The following is a 17939-nucleotide window of genomic DNA, read 5'->3' as shown; positions in this document are numbered from 1 at the left end:
ATTTGAAGCTTGAAGACCCTCCTGTAGTTTTTTGGCCCAAGCCAGGATGGCCTTGGCCGCCCAAACTGAAGCAAACGCAGGGCCCAGAGAGGCGCCTGCCGCTTCAAAAATAGAACGAGCCATGCATTCTACTTGCCGGTCTGCTGCGTCCCTGAGGGTTGAGCTATCTGGCAGAGAGAGTAAGGTCTGCGCTGCTAGCCTAGAAACCGTGGGGTCCACTTCAGGTGGATCTGTCCATTGCTTGGTGTCTTTCTGTGGGAAGGGGTACTTCGCTTCCAAATATTTGCGATTAGCAAATTTTTTCTCAGGCTGCGCAAAATGTTTGGTATTTCATCAAACTCATGGTGATTAGGGAAGACCTTAGGTCGTTTCTGAACGCTTTCGAAGCAAATCCTATGTTCTGGGACTTCCGGGGCCGACTGGAATTTTAAGCACCCGATGAATGGCAGAGATTATGTCCTCAACTAGCGCTGTATTGCTAGGGGGAGAAGATACCACGGACCTCTCCGTTTCGTTATCCGAGTCGGAGTCACAGATGCCCTCCGAATCCTGTGCCTCGCCAAGGTGATCCCTGGAGGGCGACCTGAGGTTGGGGTCTTCTGTGGTGGGGGATCTCTGTGGTAAATTGCACTGTCTGTCTGTGACAGGGGACTGCCTAGGAGACCTGGAATGACGGTGTCTCTCCCTGGGGGGGGGGGGGGGGACAACCTTGTGCTATAGGACGACTCAGGTGATCGAGACCTGTGGGTCCACTTACGTCTGTGAGAGTCGGAAGCAGCATGTTCCTGAGACAACCTGTCCGTTTGCTGTGTAACGTCCATAGCCGGGGCTTGCAGCAATGTGGCAGTTAAGTTGTCTATGGACTGTGTCATAGACTGTGACATCTGAGTTGCCCATTCCGGCGTGGCCTCTGACACTGAAGCGTCAGTAGGGACTCCCTGGGGTTCTGACCCAGAGTTCTGGATGCAGTCCCGGCAGTGCGGATACGTGCTGCCACTAGGGAGCGTGGCTTTGCAGGCTGTGCAGAATGCATAAACATTCCTGCCTGGTTCTCTTCCTTGAGCCCGGCATAGTGCACAGAGGCTGGCTATTAGGGATCGTACAGGGGTGGCTACGCAGAGGGAACCCACAGAGAGCCTTATAGGAAGTATGGATTCACAGCTGAGTAATGAGAACCCAGCTGTGAGCTTACCCCACCAGTGTGCCCCTAGGTCCAGCGCCGACAGATCCCAGTTCTGTGCCCCCCGGAGACCGCTGTGATGCTCCTCTCCTGGATCTCATCCAAAAAAAAAAATGGCCACCGGGACGCTGAGGAGAGGGAGGAGGGGGCGGAGAGCTGAAAAGGGCGCGCTGGGCTGTGTAAAAACACACCTTTTCTGCCTCAATCTGCCCCTTCTATGACACTCCAGCGTGTCAATTTAGTCATCCGGGGCGGGCCGGGGGGCGGTCTAAATTAGAGGCCTGATGCCCAGGAGGGCTCAAGAGCGGCGCGGTAGTCCTGGGGGGGGGGGGACGGATTTGTACCAGACCCCCCCAGAATGGTCGACTGGGTAGCAGGGGAAGCGGTTCTTGTATGGGGGGGCCCCTGGAGCGCTATGGAGCCGCTCCTGCTGCAGAGACAGGGACGCAGAAAAGCCCTGTCTCTGCTGTGCCATGCCAGTCCGCACCCTCCCCCGACCCCAACAGGATCCCTCAGCTGGTCTGGGGTCCCTGGAAGCTGCGGAATGGTGCCTATTCTCCAATCCTACCTGAGGCGTCTCAACCTAATGCCCCCTGCGTCTGTCACCGTCAGGGGGTCTTCATCCTCACCTCAACCTCAACCCAGACCCCAAAGGGGTTGGTTAAGGAGGGGGGGGACTCAACTTCGGACCAGTACCCGCAGGACTGGGGAAGGAGCGACATGGGGAATAGCCATCTCAACTTCAACCGGGCACCCCTAAAAAGGGGGCCAAGGAAGGAGCCATGTCGGGAGTCTCGCTGGAGACCCACTTTTCTTCATCTGTTCCTGACGAAAAAAGAGAACGGAAAAAAAAGGTGTGCCTCCTTGCGACACTAAGCAAAAACTGGAGAAGGCTGACGCCGTCCAGGGGTGTATACTGCAGAGGAGGAGCCAAAGTTAATCTTTTTCAGATTATGCATAGTGTCGCCTCCTAGTGGACAGCAGCATAACACCCATGGTTCTGTGTCCCCCAATGAGGCGACAGAGTAAAATATAATCAACTCCCTCTTAATTATCTCTCAAATGCAGCGGCACACAGTACCTTCAATAAAGTGCACAGTGCATAAAAACAGTCACCGACAAAAATTATTACTTATTATAGGATATATAATAAATAAATATGTAATCCTTAAATAGGAGTCTGAAGACCGCAGATAAAAAAAACCCACTGTCAGCCGACATAAAGGTAGCATAGGATGTTAGAGGGAAAACAGCCAATGATGTATAAATGCCTGAAAATCAATATTGTATGAATAAACAAGTCCCAACCTATCTATAGTGTGGACTGCAGGACCCCTATGCGCGTTTCGCTTCTTCTGGGTTCCCTGGGTCAGTGCCAAGACCTTTTCCGGAGGGAGAATTACCAACCCTCGGGAAGTGTCCAGGATCATTTCAATAAAGGAAATTCGCTGGGATGGTGTTGGGGAGGACTTGTTTAGATTTACCAGCCAACCCAGATGAGAGAGAGTGTCCACAGTGATGCTTATACACTCTGCACAGGCCTGAAAGGACGATCCTTTGATGAGCAGGTCGTCTAGATACAGCAGGATCACCACGTCTCGAGAGTGCAGAATAGACATAACGGCTGCCATGACCTTGGTGAACACTCTGGGGGCGGTGGCGAGACCGAAGGGCAAGGCGGTGAATTGAAAGTGCTCGTCGCCGACCGCGAAGGGTAGAAAACTTTGATGACCTGAAAAGATCGGATTGTGAAAATATGCGTCCTTGATGTCGATGGACGCGAGGTATTCCCCTTTCTCCAGCGAGGTGATGACTGAACGAAAAGACTCCATTCTGAATTGACGAACCCTGACAAACCTGCTTAACAGGGTTAGGTCCAGGATAGGGTGCATGGTTCCGTCCTTTCTTGGAACTGTGAAGGGTTAAAACTAAAATCAGAGCTGAAGTTTCGTTTTGTCCATTCTCTGAAGGTTTCGTTTCTTCATTTTTGTTGCTGTAAGATAAATTTTTGTAATTGGCAAGGGCTGTCACGAAACCAGACTGTTCTCATCAGGTGCAAAGATAAGGGAGGCGGGAGTGTAAAACTCTGAAGAATATGCCATTATACTACTTTCTATTTGGATACGGACATATATGTAGTTTCCGGTTTTCTTGCAATATTATTGGCTTATAAAGTGAAATGATGCTATTGGTACTTGAGAACCTTGCATAATTAAGCAAAAGATTATAAAAGATGTGACTAAAATAAAGGGGCTTAGTGATCTGCCTCGATCCTCCCGTACAGAGACCCCCGTCTCCGTGTGGTCATTTGAGTTGCTAGCAACACTCTGTGGAATAATTTGGACATCACTGGCTCAACCGTGAAGGGTTAATTTAGCCCTCCCTAAATAGCTACCTCGACAGAACCATGAACAGGTTCGAGTAAAACCCTTTGAATCTTTCACTGTGTGGAACCGGGACGATGACTCCATCCTTGCGGAGTGCATTTATGGCTTGGTAGAACGGGGCTACATGCGCCTCCATCTTTGGAAGATGCAACCGGAAGAAATGTGTTGGAGGGGGAGACGTGAATTCTATTTTGTATCCGGAGGACACCAGTTCTCTGACCCACTGGTCGTGAACGATTGCAAGCCAGGCTTGACGAAACAAGAGTAGACGGCCGCCTACCCTGTCTGTGTCCTCTGGATACTGCAATGAGTCATTGAGCAGAGAACTTGTGGGATGTGGAAACCTTTGAGTCCAGACTGTGAGGGTCTGCTTTTCCAGGAATGAGTGGGCTTGTACGAAGGCTGGTGATTCCTGTCCCTACGCGGGGGATGAGCTGAGCTAGAGGAAGCGGTTGCAGAGGACCAGCTTGAGGTGCTCCGAAATGGCTGGAAGTGAATCTGGTGTTGGCTTCGAAAAAGCCAACTGGCTCTTTTCTGAGGGAGGCATTTACTTTTTCCTCCAGTAGCATCAGAGATAATTTGGTCTAGTTTGTCTCCGAACAGTCGCCTGCTCTGGTAAGGCAGGGAAGTTAAAGATTTTTTGGAAGCGGAATCTGCTTGCCACTCGGAGCCAAAATGCTCTCCTGATAGTAATGGCGTTTGCCGCTGCTAATGCGGCACAGTTAGCTGCATCTAGAGAGGCATGTACAACGTAACCCCCGGAAAGGGCAATTTGGTAAGCGAGACTGACCACCTCCGGAGGCAGGTTATTGTCTGGGCTGGTCTTAGCCAAAGCTTCTGCCAAGGCCGCCATGGCTCTGGCCACCCATGTTGCGGCAAAGGATGGGAAAAGTGCCATGCCGGTGGCTTCAAAGACTGACCGAGCGAGATTGTCAATCTGTCAGTCAGTTGGGTTTTTAAGATGAGCTGTCAAAGACAAGAGACTTTTGGAAGCGTAATATGAGTGGATCCACTGCAGGGGACTCAGTCCACTCCTTTCTTAGAGTAGGAGCAAAGGGGTACCATGTTTCCAGCATCTGTTGCCCAGTAAAGCGCTTGTCCGGGCAACTTCTATGCCTCTGAACAATGTCGGTAAACTCAGGGTGGTTAGCAAACACCCTGTAAGGGTGTTTGGTCCTTTAAAGGACACAGTGTGATCCGGGCTAGTCCCAAGCTCTTCGTCTGTCAGAGCCTTATTGACCAATTCAGTTCGCTGCGAACCCCTGGTGAGGGGGAGTGGGAAACGGAGATTGTGGACGAAGAGGCACCAGAATGCCTGGGGGACGAGTGATGGGGACGTTTCCTAGAAGATTGCACGTGTTTTGCTGTTGTCCGGCCCCTGTCTGACGAACACTCTCGCATGGCTGAGGGGCTCTCCACGCAAGACAAACCGATGCCCTGGCTTGAAGAGGAATCACGGAAGGACTCTATAGCTTTAGCCAGGGAAGCCATGGACTGTGCCAAAGATGTGGCCAACTCAGGGGGGGCTAGGTCCACTAGGGCCAGCATTAGCAGAGGGCTCCTGTGCGCATGAAGGGTAGCAGACCACACAGAGTGAAGTACGGTGTCCATGTGGTAGTGGGGCATTACATGTGGTACATGAGGCATACACCGCTGTGTGTTTTATTAGCCTTCTTAGATGCCTTTGACTGAGACATATTGGCCTGTAAATGCTGCTTAGAGACTACTGCAGGGAAGGGGTTAAGTGCTGTGTCCAGCTTACCCAGGTCCTATGTCCGTGCCCCTAGAGACAGTAATCTGCCTTGCGGTGTATAAGGTGTGTCCCTCTGCTGTAGCCACACATGCAGTGGCAGTGCGGTGAAGGTGGAAGTGATGGTTCCCCAGTAATAAGTCGGTGCTTCTCATGAGGAACGAGAAGTGGCAGGAAATGTGGGCGGAGTCAGGCCAGAGAGCAGGGATGCGGCCATGGCGCTTCTCGTCCAGAGCCAGAAGCGCCTGAAACGTGGGTGGAGCTAGGCCTAGTCCGGCCAGAAGCCGAGGACTAGATTTGCGGTGACGGCGCGCGCATGCGCAATGAGAGCGCCGACCTGAGAGGAGTGCAGACGGGACACCCATCCACCCGGGGGGCCAGGACCATCTCTGCGCCTAGGAAGGAGCCTTCCTGCCGACCAAGGACGCTGCGCTTACTTAGTGGCCAGATGTAGCAGAGCCAGATACGCAGGTGTGCTGGCCGCGCAGATCACCCTCAAACCACCATCCCTTTGATAGGGAGGTGGAGAGTGCCCATTCGCCTCCTACAATCATCCACTTTCTGACAGTGGTGATGCAGTGGGGTTCATCTTTGGAGTGGGGGCAGGGCTTTTGTCCAGCTGAAGGCCAGGCTCCAGAAGGGTACATGTTCCCGTCTGTTGTCGGTGTGGGGAGAGTGAACCCATGAAAGGGACCCGTCGCCCCTAAAGTGAGCCCAGGCATGGGACCCATCGCCTCTTATTCCATTTTGAAAAATCAAAACAAAAATGAAAAGTTAAAAAATTGAAAGTAATAAAGTTGGGGTCTGAAAGCCAGACCCAAGTGCCTCCTACAGACACTAAGCAAGAACTGGTTCAGGATTGAGCCAGCAGAGGGTGTATACCGCGGAGGAGGAGTTACTTTAATTCTATGATTGCTTAGTGTCCTCCTAATGGCAGCAGCATAACACCGATGGTCCTGTGTCCTACAATGTAGCGAAGGAGAAATATTTAGATTTATCAAGATTATAGAAACCTAGAGTAGCCTGTAATCCCAGAAATACATTTTGTTCTTCCAATAATATACACTCCTTAACGTTGAAATTACAACACAAGTTGTGGAATTCTGGATATCACAGTCTGGATAGACATGTTGGTGATATGCAAATGACGAAAAACTGGAGACAAAATGTTATTAATTATGAAATATGACCATCACACAGAAATCCCTGTATTTGCACACTTTGGCTACCATCAATAGTCGTCTGAAGACTTTTCTAACACAGAATGCACTTGGGCAAATTATTAAGAGCCGCTGCTGGTGGCTTCTTTGCAATCACTGACCAATGATGTCCTAAATGTGTTCAATAGTACAGAAATCTGGAGATGCTGCAGGCCATGTTTACACGTTTAGGCCAAACAGGCTGCTCACAAAGGTAATTTCTGCAAAGATTTTGGTCCCAGGAGCCGTTTTTTCAACACGACAAGATCAGGCTGCATGTTGCTCGTACTTGCAAAGGAAGCTGCCAGCAGCGGATTTTGATGATTTGTCAAAGTGCATTTCCATTTTTTCATGATTTCCATATCTTTAACATATCTATCCTGTGATTTCCAGAATTCCATGGCTTCTCCTTCTTGGTGTTGCAGTTTCAATGTTCAAGATTGTATAGTAAGAGGCATATATACTTTAATATTCATATATATTTAGAAAAACTTACTGGGGGCTTTTTTGATTTAGGAGAACTGAAGAGGTCGTCATTGTCATCATCACAAAATAATCCAGCTCCAGTTGACAGTTTGGTGCTTTGGAGTTTTTCGGACTGAAATAGAACAGTTTGATTTAAAAAGGTTAAAAAACTGAACAGAAAGATAAAAAACAAACAGAATAAGCGGCTACTGGCTTGTCTCCTGAGGGAAAGAAATCAGCCATAAGGCATACTGAAATACAAGAATCTCATCCTTCCTCCCCCCCATCATTTACCACTGGGGAGAGTCGGGACACCTCCTACGCAGAGAGTCGTACAGTCCTGCCAAAATTCGACAAACCTCGCCAACTCAATCAGGTCACCAGAGTACTTTTTGACTGTGACCAAGTGCGGTAATGAGAACCTATCTGCACGCAATCAGGATGTATCCAAATTTAACTACACAAATAACGTGCCATCTTGAGCACTTTTCTCTTATGTCATTTCAGTTACACTGCAAGAGCTATTTACTGATCTCAAGAAAGGCATCAGTTTACACTTTTCTGTGCGGTGATATCCCAGTGCAGGGTTATCGGCATTCTTTTAACCATGACTACTTGTGATGAGCGAACGTGTTCAGATAAGGTGTTATCCGAGCATGTTTGAGTCTCCGCGGCTGCATGACTCGCGGGTGTTAGACAGCTGCAACACATGAGGGGATTGCCTGTTTGTTAGACAATCCCTGCATGTTTTGCAGCTGTTGAACAGCCACGAGACATGCAGCTGTGGGGACTTGAACATATTTTTTCGAGCACGCCGAAGACACTCGGTTAGGACCCGAGCATGCTCGGATAACACCTTATTGGAGCACGATTGCTCATCACTAACGGCTACCTCTGTATTACACCAGTAATCACTAAAACAACTGACTGATTTTTTATTGGTGCTGGAGAATAGATCTACATCCGGGTCATTGTCCTTCTGTAGCTCTTGACTGAAGAGAAGTTCCTCATCTTGAAATACCCCCGTGCTTTTCCCCTGAGTGTTTTTTTCCACAGAATCCTGAAAAAGGAAACAAAAAATGGCGACTTACAGTTTCAATTCAGGAGATGTTTTGCACAGTCCACCTTACACGCAGTATATTACCACACATCTATTATTGAATTTCTGTGACTTATACAATGCTAATATATAGCATGCTTCAATGTAGACATATCTGTGGAGTTGGTATATTATCCTTAAATTTCAGGACTATCCAATAGGCCTCTTTCACACTACAGTTTTTTGTGTCAGTTAAAATCCGCCAAAAAGGCGGAAAAGCGGATCCGTTCCTTTTCTCCGACTTCCTTTCTCCGGGCATGCGCACTGGAAAATGCAGATCCAACAACAAAAAAAACGTTGCATGGTCCGTCCAGGCATGCCGGCGGACGCAAAAAAAATGTGGCGGATCCTCACAACAACGGATCCAACCGATGGCCATCCGGCAAGATCCGCCAGTAATGCAACACAATGGGGAAAAAAACGGATCATCAAAAAAAAAATTAAAAAAAATGGCGGATCTGTTTTTTTTCAAAACCTGGCGGATTTTGACTGATGGTCAAAAACGGAAGTGTGAAAGAGGCCTAAGATGCAGGAGATCTGGCATTGTGACTGCATAGCATTACTGCCAGAGATCGAGGAACTCTACTCTCATGCAAGAACATTACACCCATTCTTACCTTTGGAGAGCCCGACGGTATAATATTAGTTGCAAACTTATCTTCCATATCATCCTCTTCATCCCCAAAGAGACTCAGTACATTCTTACTTTTCACCTTACTTGCTTGCTTGGCAGGTTGCGACGATGCAAACAGATCCTCGCTATCGGACTCCTCAAGAGAAACTGGTTTTACCTAATAGGAGTGGAAAAAAAATCAAAAACAAATAAAAAACATAAAAAGAAGTCTAAATAAAGCAGTAATTGAAAAAACACATTTTATGATGTCTGCACGTCACCTTTTGACACTTTATTGATTAACTTGAATAGGTAAAGAAAAAAATGTTGTGCCGACTAATTGTTGAAAAAACTTGAAATTACAAATCCTGTGATTACAAAGCCATAAAGCTTAATTTGAGTCATTAATAAATTATAAGATTTTATCGGTCACTTGGGGAGGGAGAAGCAGGTAGATTTATTAAAGGTCCACGATGTACACGTGGAAGTTGCTGTATGGATAAAGGATATATATATATATTTTTTTGTCCATATCGATTGAGGGAAAATAAAGGAAGTACGTATCTTTTGTATTTTTATTATTTACCCCCAAAGGACCATTTTAAAATTTGTTCCCCGTTCTCTAGCAATTATTTTTCTACATCAAACATACTTTTTTTTTCCAACAGATGTGGAGCTAGCAAAATTATTTGGATTGGCAATATTTCCGGCTTTTTTTTCATATTTATTTTTAAATTTTTTTTTTTTCGCATAATGTTCCCCACTATAAGGTCAGAAAAGACATATAGGGGTGGAGGAGGGTATTTCAGCATTTACGGTAAATACTTTTTTTTTTCACTCTGATTTCACCTGTGGCTGGTATATTACTTCCAGTTAGGGTCCATGTACTGGTACAGCGGCATTAAATGACCACCGATCTGTAAATAATTAATGATCGGTGGTTGTTTTAATAGCCTGTTTACAGTGGTAAATAATGCGCAGTGTACGATCTATAGTAGATAGCTTAATGTGCACCTGCTAACATTGTTCTCGGCAGGCCAAGCATTTTTTATTTTCTTCACACAAGGATGACGAACTGCCGAGAACGATGATCTTTTGTGAAAACGAAAAGAGCATTTTACCCAATGAATGAACGTTTTCCTCACTTATCAGGTGGTCGGCTGCCTGTGTACACCGGAACATTAACATTCAGCGTAAATGCATCTTGACAGTGTAAATTTAGCCTCCTAGCTGTATAGCAGAGCTGACTGTGTCCTCTAGCCCCTTCTCATCCATACACCCAATGGTCCAAAGGAGGACGCACCGTTAGCACTTCCTATATACTGTGGACACAGCGCTTGTTCACCTCCGTGTTTACAGCGATAGGGAAGGCAGAAACAGTAATAAACAATCCCTGCCTTCTCTATGGGGAGTCTGGCTGTGTCTGACAGCTGCCTCTCCTCTCCTGCGGCTGTTTTAGAACATCGCTGCAGAGCAGAATGTGGACCACCCGGATGTTTATAATTTATGGATGGTCCAGAAATAGTTAAAATACACTTCATTTGATGTTTGCCAAACTTACAGTAATAACGAGGAAATTAGCAGTTGACGTCTAGTGTTGCTTGTGTTCCTAGCGAACAATGTGATTGAGACCAGTTTCCCCAGATTGCAGCCCTTGGGCAAGGGTATGACTGACTGCGCGAACAATCACTTCACCTACTTCCACCTTGTTATCACAGAGTTTACAGAATATCGGTTTCCACACATTTGTTTGGAGCCTACCTTATTATTTTGTGTCAGTTTAGGGAACTGTTCCTCCACAGCTTGTATTTTGGCTTTAGGTTCGGGTTTCTTATCGGAATGATCGGCTATGGAGGTCCTCTCATTTTCTTCTTTTACAGTAACAGATGTCGTTGGCTGATCCTGTGATTAAAGATTAAAAACATCCCAAAATCTTTTAATTTGCTGAACACTGTGGCTAGCATCCTGGTATAAAGTTGCTAAATAGCATTTCCAGATCTCAACTTGTGGATATTTCACTGGCACCAGGAATAAAGTTCAGCGGACTACACAATCATCTGATCATCGTGCATTAGACAAAATGCTGGCGAATTCTGTGCTGACAAGTATGGCGCTAAGAGACACTAACTGGCCTCAACCTCCATGTCTCCAGACAAACATGCTATTGGGCGTTGGACCATAAGGTCACTGCCTTCTGAGGAGGGTAGGCAGGAGGAATCAGTTGCAGATTGTGTGGACTACAATGTGTGATTGCTGGCTTCTAGACCTGTGTAGTCCCAGCCCCAATATATTCACATAAAAAAATATCCACGCTTACCAGACAAGAATGGGGAATTTAAGTAATTTGCTCACAGCGCAGGCGGTCACATACTGAATACCTTATGCACATACATTCGTTTTCTTTGCGGTTTGCATCATAATTATCAATGCGGAGCACAGGGCGCTGACGAATGCAGCACAGCAACTGAGCTGATATTTGATCACCTTTTACGACTTACCGAAGATTTGGTCACGCCAGATGAAAACAAAGGCTCTTCACTGCCAACATCATCTTCAAATAGCAAGGAAACGCGGTGACTTTTCTTCTGACTATAAAGAAATAATGCCATCAGATCCGGTTCTTACTCCTCTCCTAGCTTTAACATATATGAACACATTGACATGGGGCAGGTGTATTGCTGGGGGCAGGGAATGGCGCCACTGTTGGCTCTGGTGATCAATACCTAGGAATATTCCTTTTATTGGCCCCTTGATTAAATGTTTATGACTTAAGGAAAACGAGTCGGGATTAGAGTATAGCGATTAGACAGTACTGGTGGTAAGCGAGGGACAAGGATCCCTTCACAAGGGTCTGTTTGGTGTGTCTGTCCTTTGATGCAATGGCGTGATACCCCAAGTGCCTTGTTGTATCCTCACCCAACATACTATGTATGTCGGGAGTTTGTTTGTTTGACCCAATCTTTTTGGATTATATTGTTTTTAACGATATTACAACATATTGAGTTTTATGTTCAATCTATTTTATTGAGCATTTTACAAACAAAGAATATATTATACGCAAACAGATCATATATAGAATCCTAGAAAATATCTAGTATTCAAAAATGAGAATACAACCATCTATCAGTAAATCAAACATACCATGGTAGACAATAACAGTAGCCATATGGCGAACGCCAACAAGGTATTCAAGAGAGGAAGTATCCTCTATATTATGCAGAGGACAGACATAGGGTAAAAAAAGCGGGAAAGAAAGACAAGGGAAGAGGGGGAAAAAAAAAAAAAAAAGGGGTTATGGATAAAGCAGTCCTTAAAATCATGTATATATTAATGTGCAAATTCCTATGTAACTGAAACATTCAGTGGAACAAATTGTGGAAATCAGGTGAGTCCTGAAACAAAATCCATCAACTCCAAATCCTTCTAAATTTATCGTTTGTACCATTGCAGTCTGCAGACAGCTCCTCCATTCTACACAGATTGACCATTTCCTTATACCAGTCTAATATTTCAGGGGGGGTTTGTAAGTTTCCAAAACTGCGGGATTACCATTCGTGCTGCTGTTAGACAAAACCGAAGAATATCTCTCTTCTGAGTCCCTATTGAAAAAGGTAAAATTGACAGAAGAGCTATTTGAGGGGACCTTGCAACACGGTTTCCCGTGATTCGTTGATAATTGTCGAAAACCTTCTGCCAGAATGGCTTGATCTTAGAGCATTCCCACCAAATGTGAATCATAGAGCCCACCTCCCTCTCGCATCTCCAACAAGCCCCTGAAACTGCTGGATATATTGCATGTAGTTTAGAAGGGTAATGATACCATCTCATAAGTATTTTATAGTTCTTCTCTTGTGCAATCCCAGCGCTAGCAAGTATATGAGTGAAGAGAAACCCCCTTTCCCATTCCTCAGGAGACAAGCCCATCCCCAAGTCTCTCTCCCACGCCTGCTGAAATGTTAACTTCTCCGCTTCACCCTCTCTGCTTAATCCCCCATAAATCACAGATATAGCATGTGGTGGCTTATTTTCCTCTACGAACAATTTCTCAAAAAAGGTGAAGTTTGAAATCAAAAATTTATCAAATTTATGTGTTACTAGGAAGGATTGTAATTGCAAGTATTCAAACCACCTAATTTTCTCATTTGGAAACTGAGCCTGTATAGAGACAAAAGAAGGCAACTCCCCATTTTCTAGCACCTGAAACAATCGGGTATCCTCCAGTGCCCTCCGACCGAGAAAAGATCCGCGCAAGTATCCAGGGAGAAAGGATGGATTGAAAAACAATGATGTAAGTGGGCTAATATTCCTATTTGGGAACCCCTTCTATCTCAGAGTGTGCCATATTTTAAGTGTGTCTCTAGTTAAATTACAATTGACAATAGTCAATGACTCCCGGCAGATGACTTAAAGGGACATCCAAACCCTCCTGTTCCACCCCCACCCATTGTTTAGCATCAGCCCGAAAGCGCCAGTCTAGAAACCTAAGTAATGCAGTAGCCTGAAAATACCTCTTAAAATTGGGAAAACCAGCACCAACTATAGATTTAGGTCGAGAAAGGGTCTGTATGCTTATGCGAGGTTTGAGTTTACCCCATATGAACTTGGTTAAAGCTGATCGTAATTTACAGAAGAAACTATGAGGGGGGGAAATCGGTATAGTTTGGAATATGTATAAGAAACGGGGTAAAACGTCCATTATGATAGCATTCATCCTTCCAAACCAGGATAGTTTAAATTTACTAGAATTCGCTAGGTCTCTGTATGTTCTGCTTAATAAAGCTTGATAGTTAAGCTCGAACAATTTATTAGGATCAGAAGGGACCAGGACCCCTAGATATTTCAATGACTCTCCTTGCCATTTAAATGGAAATTTATTCATGATTTGAAGGACCTCATTCTGAGAAAATGATATATTTAAGGCTTCTGATTTGGAATAATTGACTTTAAAATTACTAAGTGATCCGAACCTATCAAATTCTTTTAAAATCATTGGAAACGATATTTGTGGTTGTGAGATATAAAGGAGTAAATCATCTGCATACAGAGCTGTTTTATAAGAGTTAGGTCCTATCGTGTATCCATGAATATTGATATTATTTCTGATAGCGTTGGCTAGGTGTTCCATTACCACTACGTAAAGTAGTGAAAGTGGGCAGTCCTGTCTGGTTCCATTGTTGACCTTAAATGGGCTGGATAATGAACCATTTATTCTAACCCGCACTGTTGGACCATTATATAAGGCTAAGATTTTCTGTAGAAAGCAGGGCTGTGGAGTCGGTAAGCCAAACCTGCGACTCCGACTCCTCAATTTCCCTTACACCGACTCCGACTCCCACACATATTGCTTATATTTAAGTGAAAAATTTATTGTAGTACAATGTGAATCTCAGACATTTAATCATTTTTATGATCCAATAATCAAGATATTTAGATAGAACAGAATATATATTGGTGTACTACCCGGTTTTCATTCTTTTTGGTACAGATACGATATGGATAGACAGATATGGATAGATGGATATATAGAGCAGATTTCTAATCTGCTTTTGCTATTGAGAACATTATCTATGAGCTCAAAAACCTTTCAGGTGATGCAGTTTTTTAAAAAGATGATCAACTTTTGCAGCTGAAAAACGTATCCTCAAAAAACACAGGAAAAACGCTGTGTGTGAATGTAGCCTTAGATCAGGAATATAACAGCCATTTATAGGACATTTCATAACTTTCCCAAACTCCTATGAAAAAATATTCAGCACATTCTGCATTGAATTACTGTACCCAATTTATTATATATTTTAGGAGTCGGAGTCGGTCCATTTTATACCGACTCCAACTCCGACTCCACCAAAATGAGCACCGACTCCGACTCCACGACTCCGACTCCACAGCCCTGGTAGAAAGTGAGGACCTAGACCTATCTGTCTCAAGGCTTCCTCCATAAACCCCCAATGGACTCTATCCAAAGCCTTCTCTGCATCTACAGATAAAAGACCTAGTGGTGTGGAGCTAGTTTTTGCCTTGGAGATAAGTAATGTCTTAATAGTATTATCCCGGGCTTCTCGTCCTTTCACGAATCCCACCTGATTATTGACCAGGGAAAGAAGTTAAGGGGCTAGCCTCTCAGCTAAGATTTTTGAAAATAATTTAATGTCCATGTTTAAGAGAGAAATCGGCCTAAAGTTGGCAATTATTGAAGGGTCTTTACCTGGCTTAGGGAGTACACTAATGTGTGCTTCTAGAGACTGGGGAACAAATCCAGTACTTTCATCAATAGCATTGAAAGTTTTTGCCATTATTGGAGAGAGTTGTTCCCTAAAGTTTTTATAAAACGCCGGTGTGAATCCGTCTGGACCAGGGCATTTACCCGGAGAGGACCGTATTGCCAAATCGATTTCCTCTATTGAAATCTCCTCCTCTAAAGCTTTCAGAGCTGAACTACTCAACACAAGTAGGGATATGTTTCCTGAATGTATTCTTTTATCTTATAGGAGAGGTCTAATGGGGGCATATCTGTGAATTGGTTCTTAATGTTGTATAAATTCTCATAGTAAGACTGAAAGAGATCCACAATTTCTTTTGGGTTGTGTGTATCCCTGCCATTTTGTTTTTTAACAAATGGAATAAATGTAGCTGACGCACGTGGATGGAGCAGTCTGGATAATGGTCTCCCGCACTTATCCGATAGGTCATAGAAAAAAACGTTTAGATTTTTCCATGTATTGAAAATATTTTTTATCTAAAGTTTCTCTTAATTCATTTCTTTTTTTGTCAAGTCAGCAAGCGTGGAAGCAGATAGAGTTTGTTTGTGTGAAATTTCAAGGGAATGAATTTGCTGTAATAATTCATCCACTTTCTGAGCTCTCTCTCTCTTTAACCTAGAACCATGCTTTATCAGAATCCCTCTCATAACGCATTTCAAAGTCTCCCATTGCAAGGGAGCTGAAGTTTGGTTATTTGGATAAAGGAGTCAATAGACTCTTTCAGCTCTGAAGCACATAAAGTATCCTTGATAAGGTTATCATTCAATCTCCAAGTCCAAGAACGTTGGACCAGAGATGGCAGAAATAAGGACTGAAAAATCGGAGCGTGGTCCGACCACAGAATGTCTCCGATTGTGGCCTTGGGTTGCCAGGACAAAGCATGGTGGCTCAAGAGAAAGAGGTCGATGCGGCTATAAGAATTATGTATATGGGAATAATATGTGTAATCCTTCCCCTGAGGATTCATTATCCGCCAAACATCGGTCAGTCGGAGGGCATGGAGAACCCCTTTAAGAGAACACAGCTGTCTCACCGAAACAGTTTCCCTTCCAGAAGAAGAGTCTACCTTTGGGTTCATTGTAAAATTGAAATCTCCACCTGCGATCAGTGTACCTTCTGCAAAATTAGAAAGTGAGGTTAGGAACACACGGCATGCTGGAATCTGGCCCTTATTAGGAAGATACCAGTTAGCAATTGTGTAGATTGTGTCTGCAATTTTTATCTTGAGAAAGATATAACTACCCTGTATGTCTACAAGTGTATCAATAAGAGAAAATGCTAATGACTTATGGACTGCAATGGAGACACCTTTGGACTTTGATTCAGGATACAACATATTGAGTTTTAACCCACTGTGGTCCAGTGATGTTTTATTTATGTACATGGGAGATTTGGCCAAATGAAATTCTCACTGCACAATCTGTAACAATCCCGAAAAGAAGGAAGAATTCTAAGCATTTAGAGACCAAGATGGAAGAACACAGAACTTAAAACACTTGCTAAAAAGGAAGAAAAAAAAAAAAAGGTTTAGTAAATGGAAAGCGGGCGGGAATACCTAAAGTAGAATATAATTTTGTTTGCAGGGAATACAGGGCAAGTGTAGAAGAGCTAAAGCCAGTAATGAAGTAAAGCTTGCAAGGGAGACAGAAAGTAGCATAAAAAGATTTTGGGACATGTCAAAAGCAAAAGTAAAGTCAAAGATGCCATAGAATTCTACAGGATGAAAAGGGTGAAGTGAAGTGATCAAAAATTATGTTGAGAAGGACAAACTTTTAAATTTCTATTTTGCATCAGTGATCTCTAAGAAAGCAATTGTAATATCAACTGATCACATTGACATCGAAGGAATAAAAGAATCCACACTATCAATAAAAAAATAGTGAGGGAACACTTAGCTAATTTAAATTAATTTAAATCTGATCCAGATGAATTACATCTTCGTGTATTGATAGAGTTAGCAGAGGAAATTGGAGACAATTTGCCAAAAATTTTTTCAAATTCCTGGAGAACAGAAGAAGTCCCATGAGACTGGACAAGAGCAAATGTTGTCCCCATCTTCAAAAAAAGAAAAGATGGAGGCAGGAAATTTCTGATCAGTGAACCTTACTTCTATACCAGGAAAGTTCTTTGAACTAATTATTAAACAGAATGTACAGAAGTACTTGAATAATTAACCAGAGCCAGCATGGGTTTGTAGCAAACAAGTCATGCCAAACTAATCTAATTTCCTTCTATGATGGAATCACCGAGTGGGTGGATCAGGGAAATGCGGTGGATATAGTATATCTTGACTACAGCAAAGCATTTGATAAAGTATCTCAAATTATCCTTATTGAAAAAGATGTATGGAACTGACAAGGCTACGATTAGGTAGATTCATAATTGGATCAGTGATCGTACTCAAAGAGTGGTAATAAATGGTTGCACATCCAATTAGAAGGGTGTTTCAAGTGGGGTACCACAAGGCTGTGTCCTGGCCCCAGTGTTGTTCAACATTTTTTTATAAATGACCCAAATAAGGGAACTGAAGGTAACTTAATTAAATTTGCAGATGATGCAAAGGTAAGAGGGAACACTAGAGAAGACAGAGAAAGGATTCAAAAGGATCTAGATAAGCTTGAACAATGGGTAACAACTAATAAATCATTTAACAAGGAGAAATGCAAGATTCTGAATCAGGGCAAGAAAAACAAAAATTACATCTACCGAATGGGAGGATAGACCTAAGCAACAGCACATGTGAAAAAGACTTGGGTATACTAATAGATCACAGACTGCACAGGAGTCAACAGTGTGATGCAGCAGCAAAAAAGGCAACCAGTTTTAGGATGTATTGAGAGAAGCACTGAGTCTAGATCATGGGAAGCAATTATCCCCCTCTACTCCTCCTTGGTCAGACCTAATCTGTGTCCAGTTCTGGGCACCACTTTTTAAAAAGAAATACATTGAAAAACTGCAGCAAGTTCAGAGAAGAGCTACCAAGTTC

At 43.9% G+C, this 17939-nt stretch overlaps 1 protein-coding gene across 3 annotated transcripts in view; it reads right to left on the bottom strand.

The window, feature by feature from the left end:
• Positions 1 to 17939, bottom strand: part of LOC141098232 (WASH complex subunit 2-like) — a 125927-nt gene that overhangs the window by 20100 nt on the left and 87888 nt on the right. For all 3 annotated transcript variants that reach the window (XM_073585837.1, XM_073585838.1, XM_073585840.1), the window contains exons 20-24: positions 11192 to 11282; positions 10455 to 10595; positions 8698 to 8871; positions 7910 to 8041; positions 7013 to 7114 (exon numbers count right to left, since the gene is read on the bottom strand). In XM_073585837.1, the coding sequence (XP_073441938.1) occupies positions 7013 to 7114; positions 7910 to 8041; positions 8698 to 8871; positions 10455 to 10595; positions 11192 to 11282 (640 nt within the window). The remainder of the gene's footprint in view (positions 1 to 7012; positions 7115 to 7909; positions 8042 to 8697; positions 8872 to 10454; positions 10596 to 11191; positions 11283 to 17939) is intronic.

The sequence above is a fragment of the Dendrobates tinctorius genome, unplaced genomic scaffold, assembly GCF_039654945.1.
Source record: "Dendrobates tinctorius isolate UK_male_01 unplaced genomic scaffold, ASM3965494v1 ptg000089l, whole genome shotgun sequence".
NCBI lineage: Eukaryota > Metazoa > Chordata > Amphibia > Anura > Dendrobatidae > Dendrobates > Dendrobates tinctorius.
The sequence above is the reverse complement of the archived record's forward strand: the minus strand, read 5'-3'. Positions and strand labels throughout refer to the sequence as shown.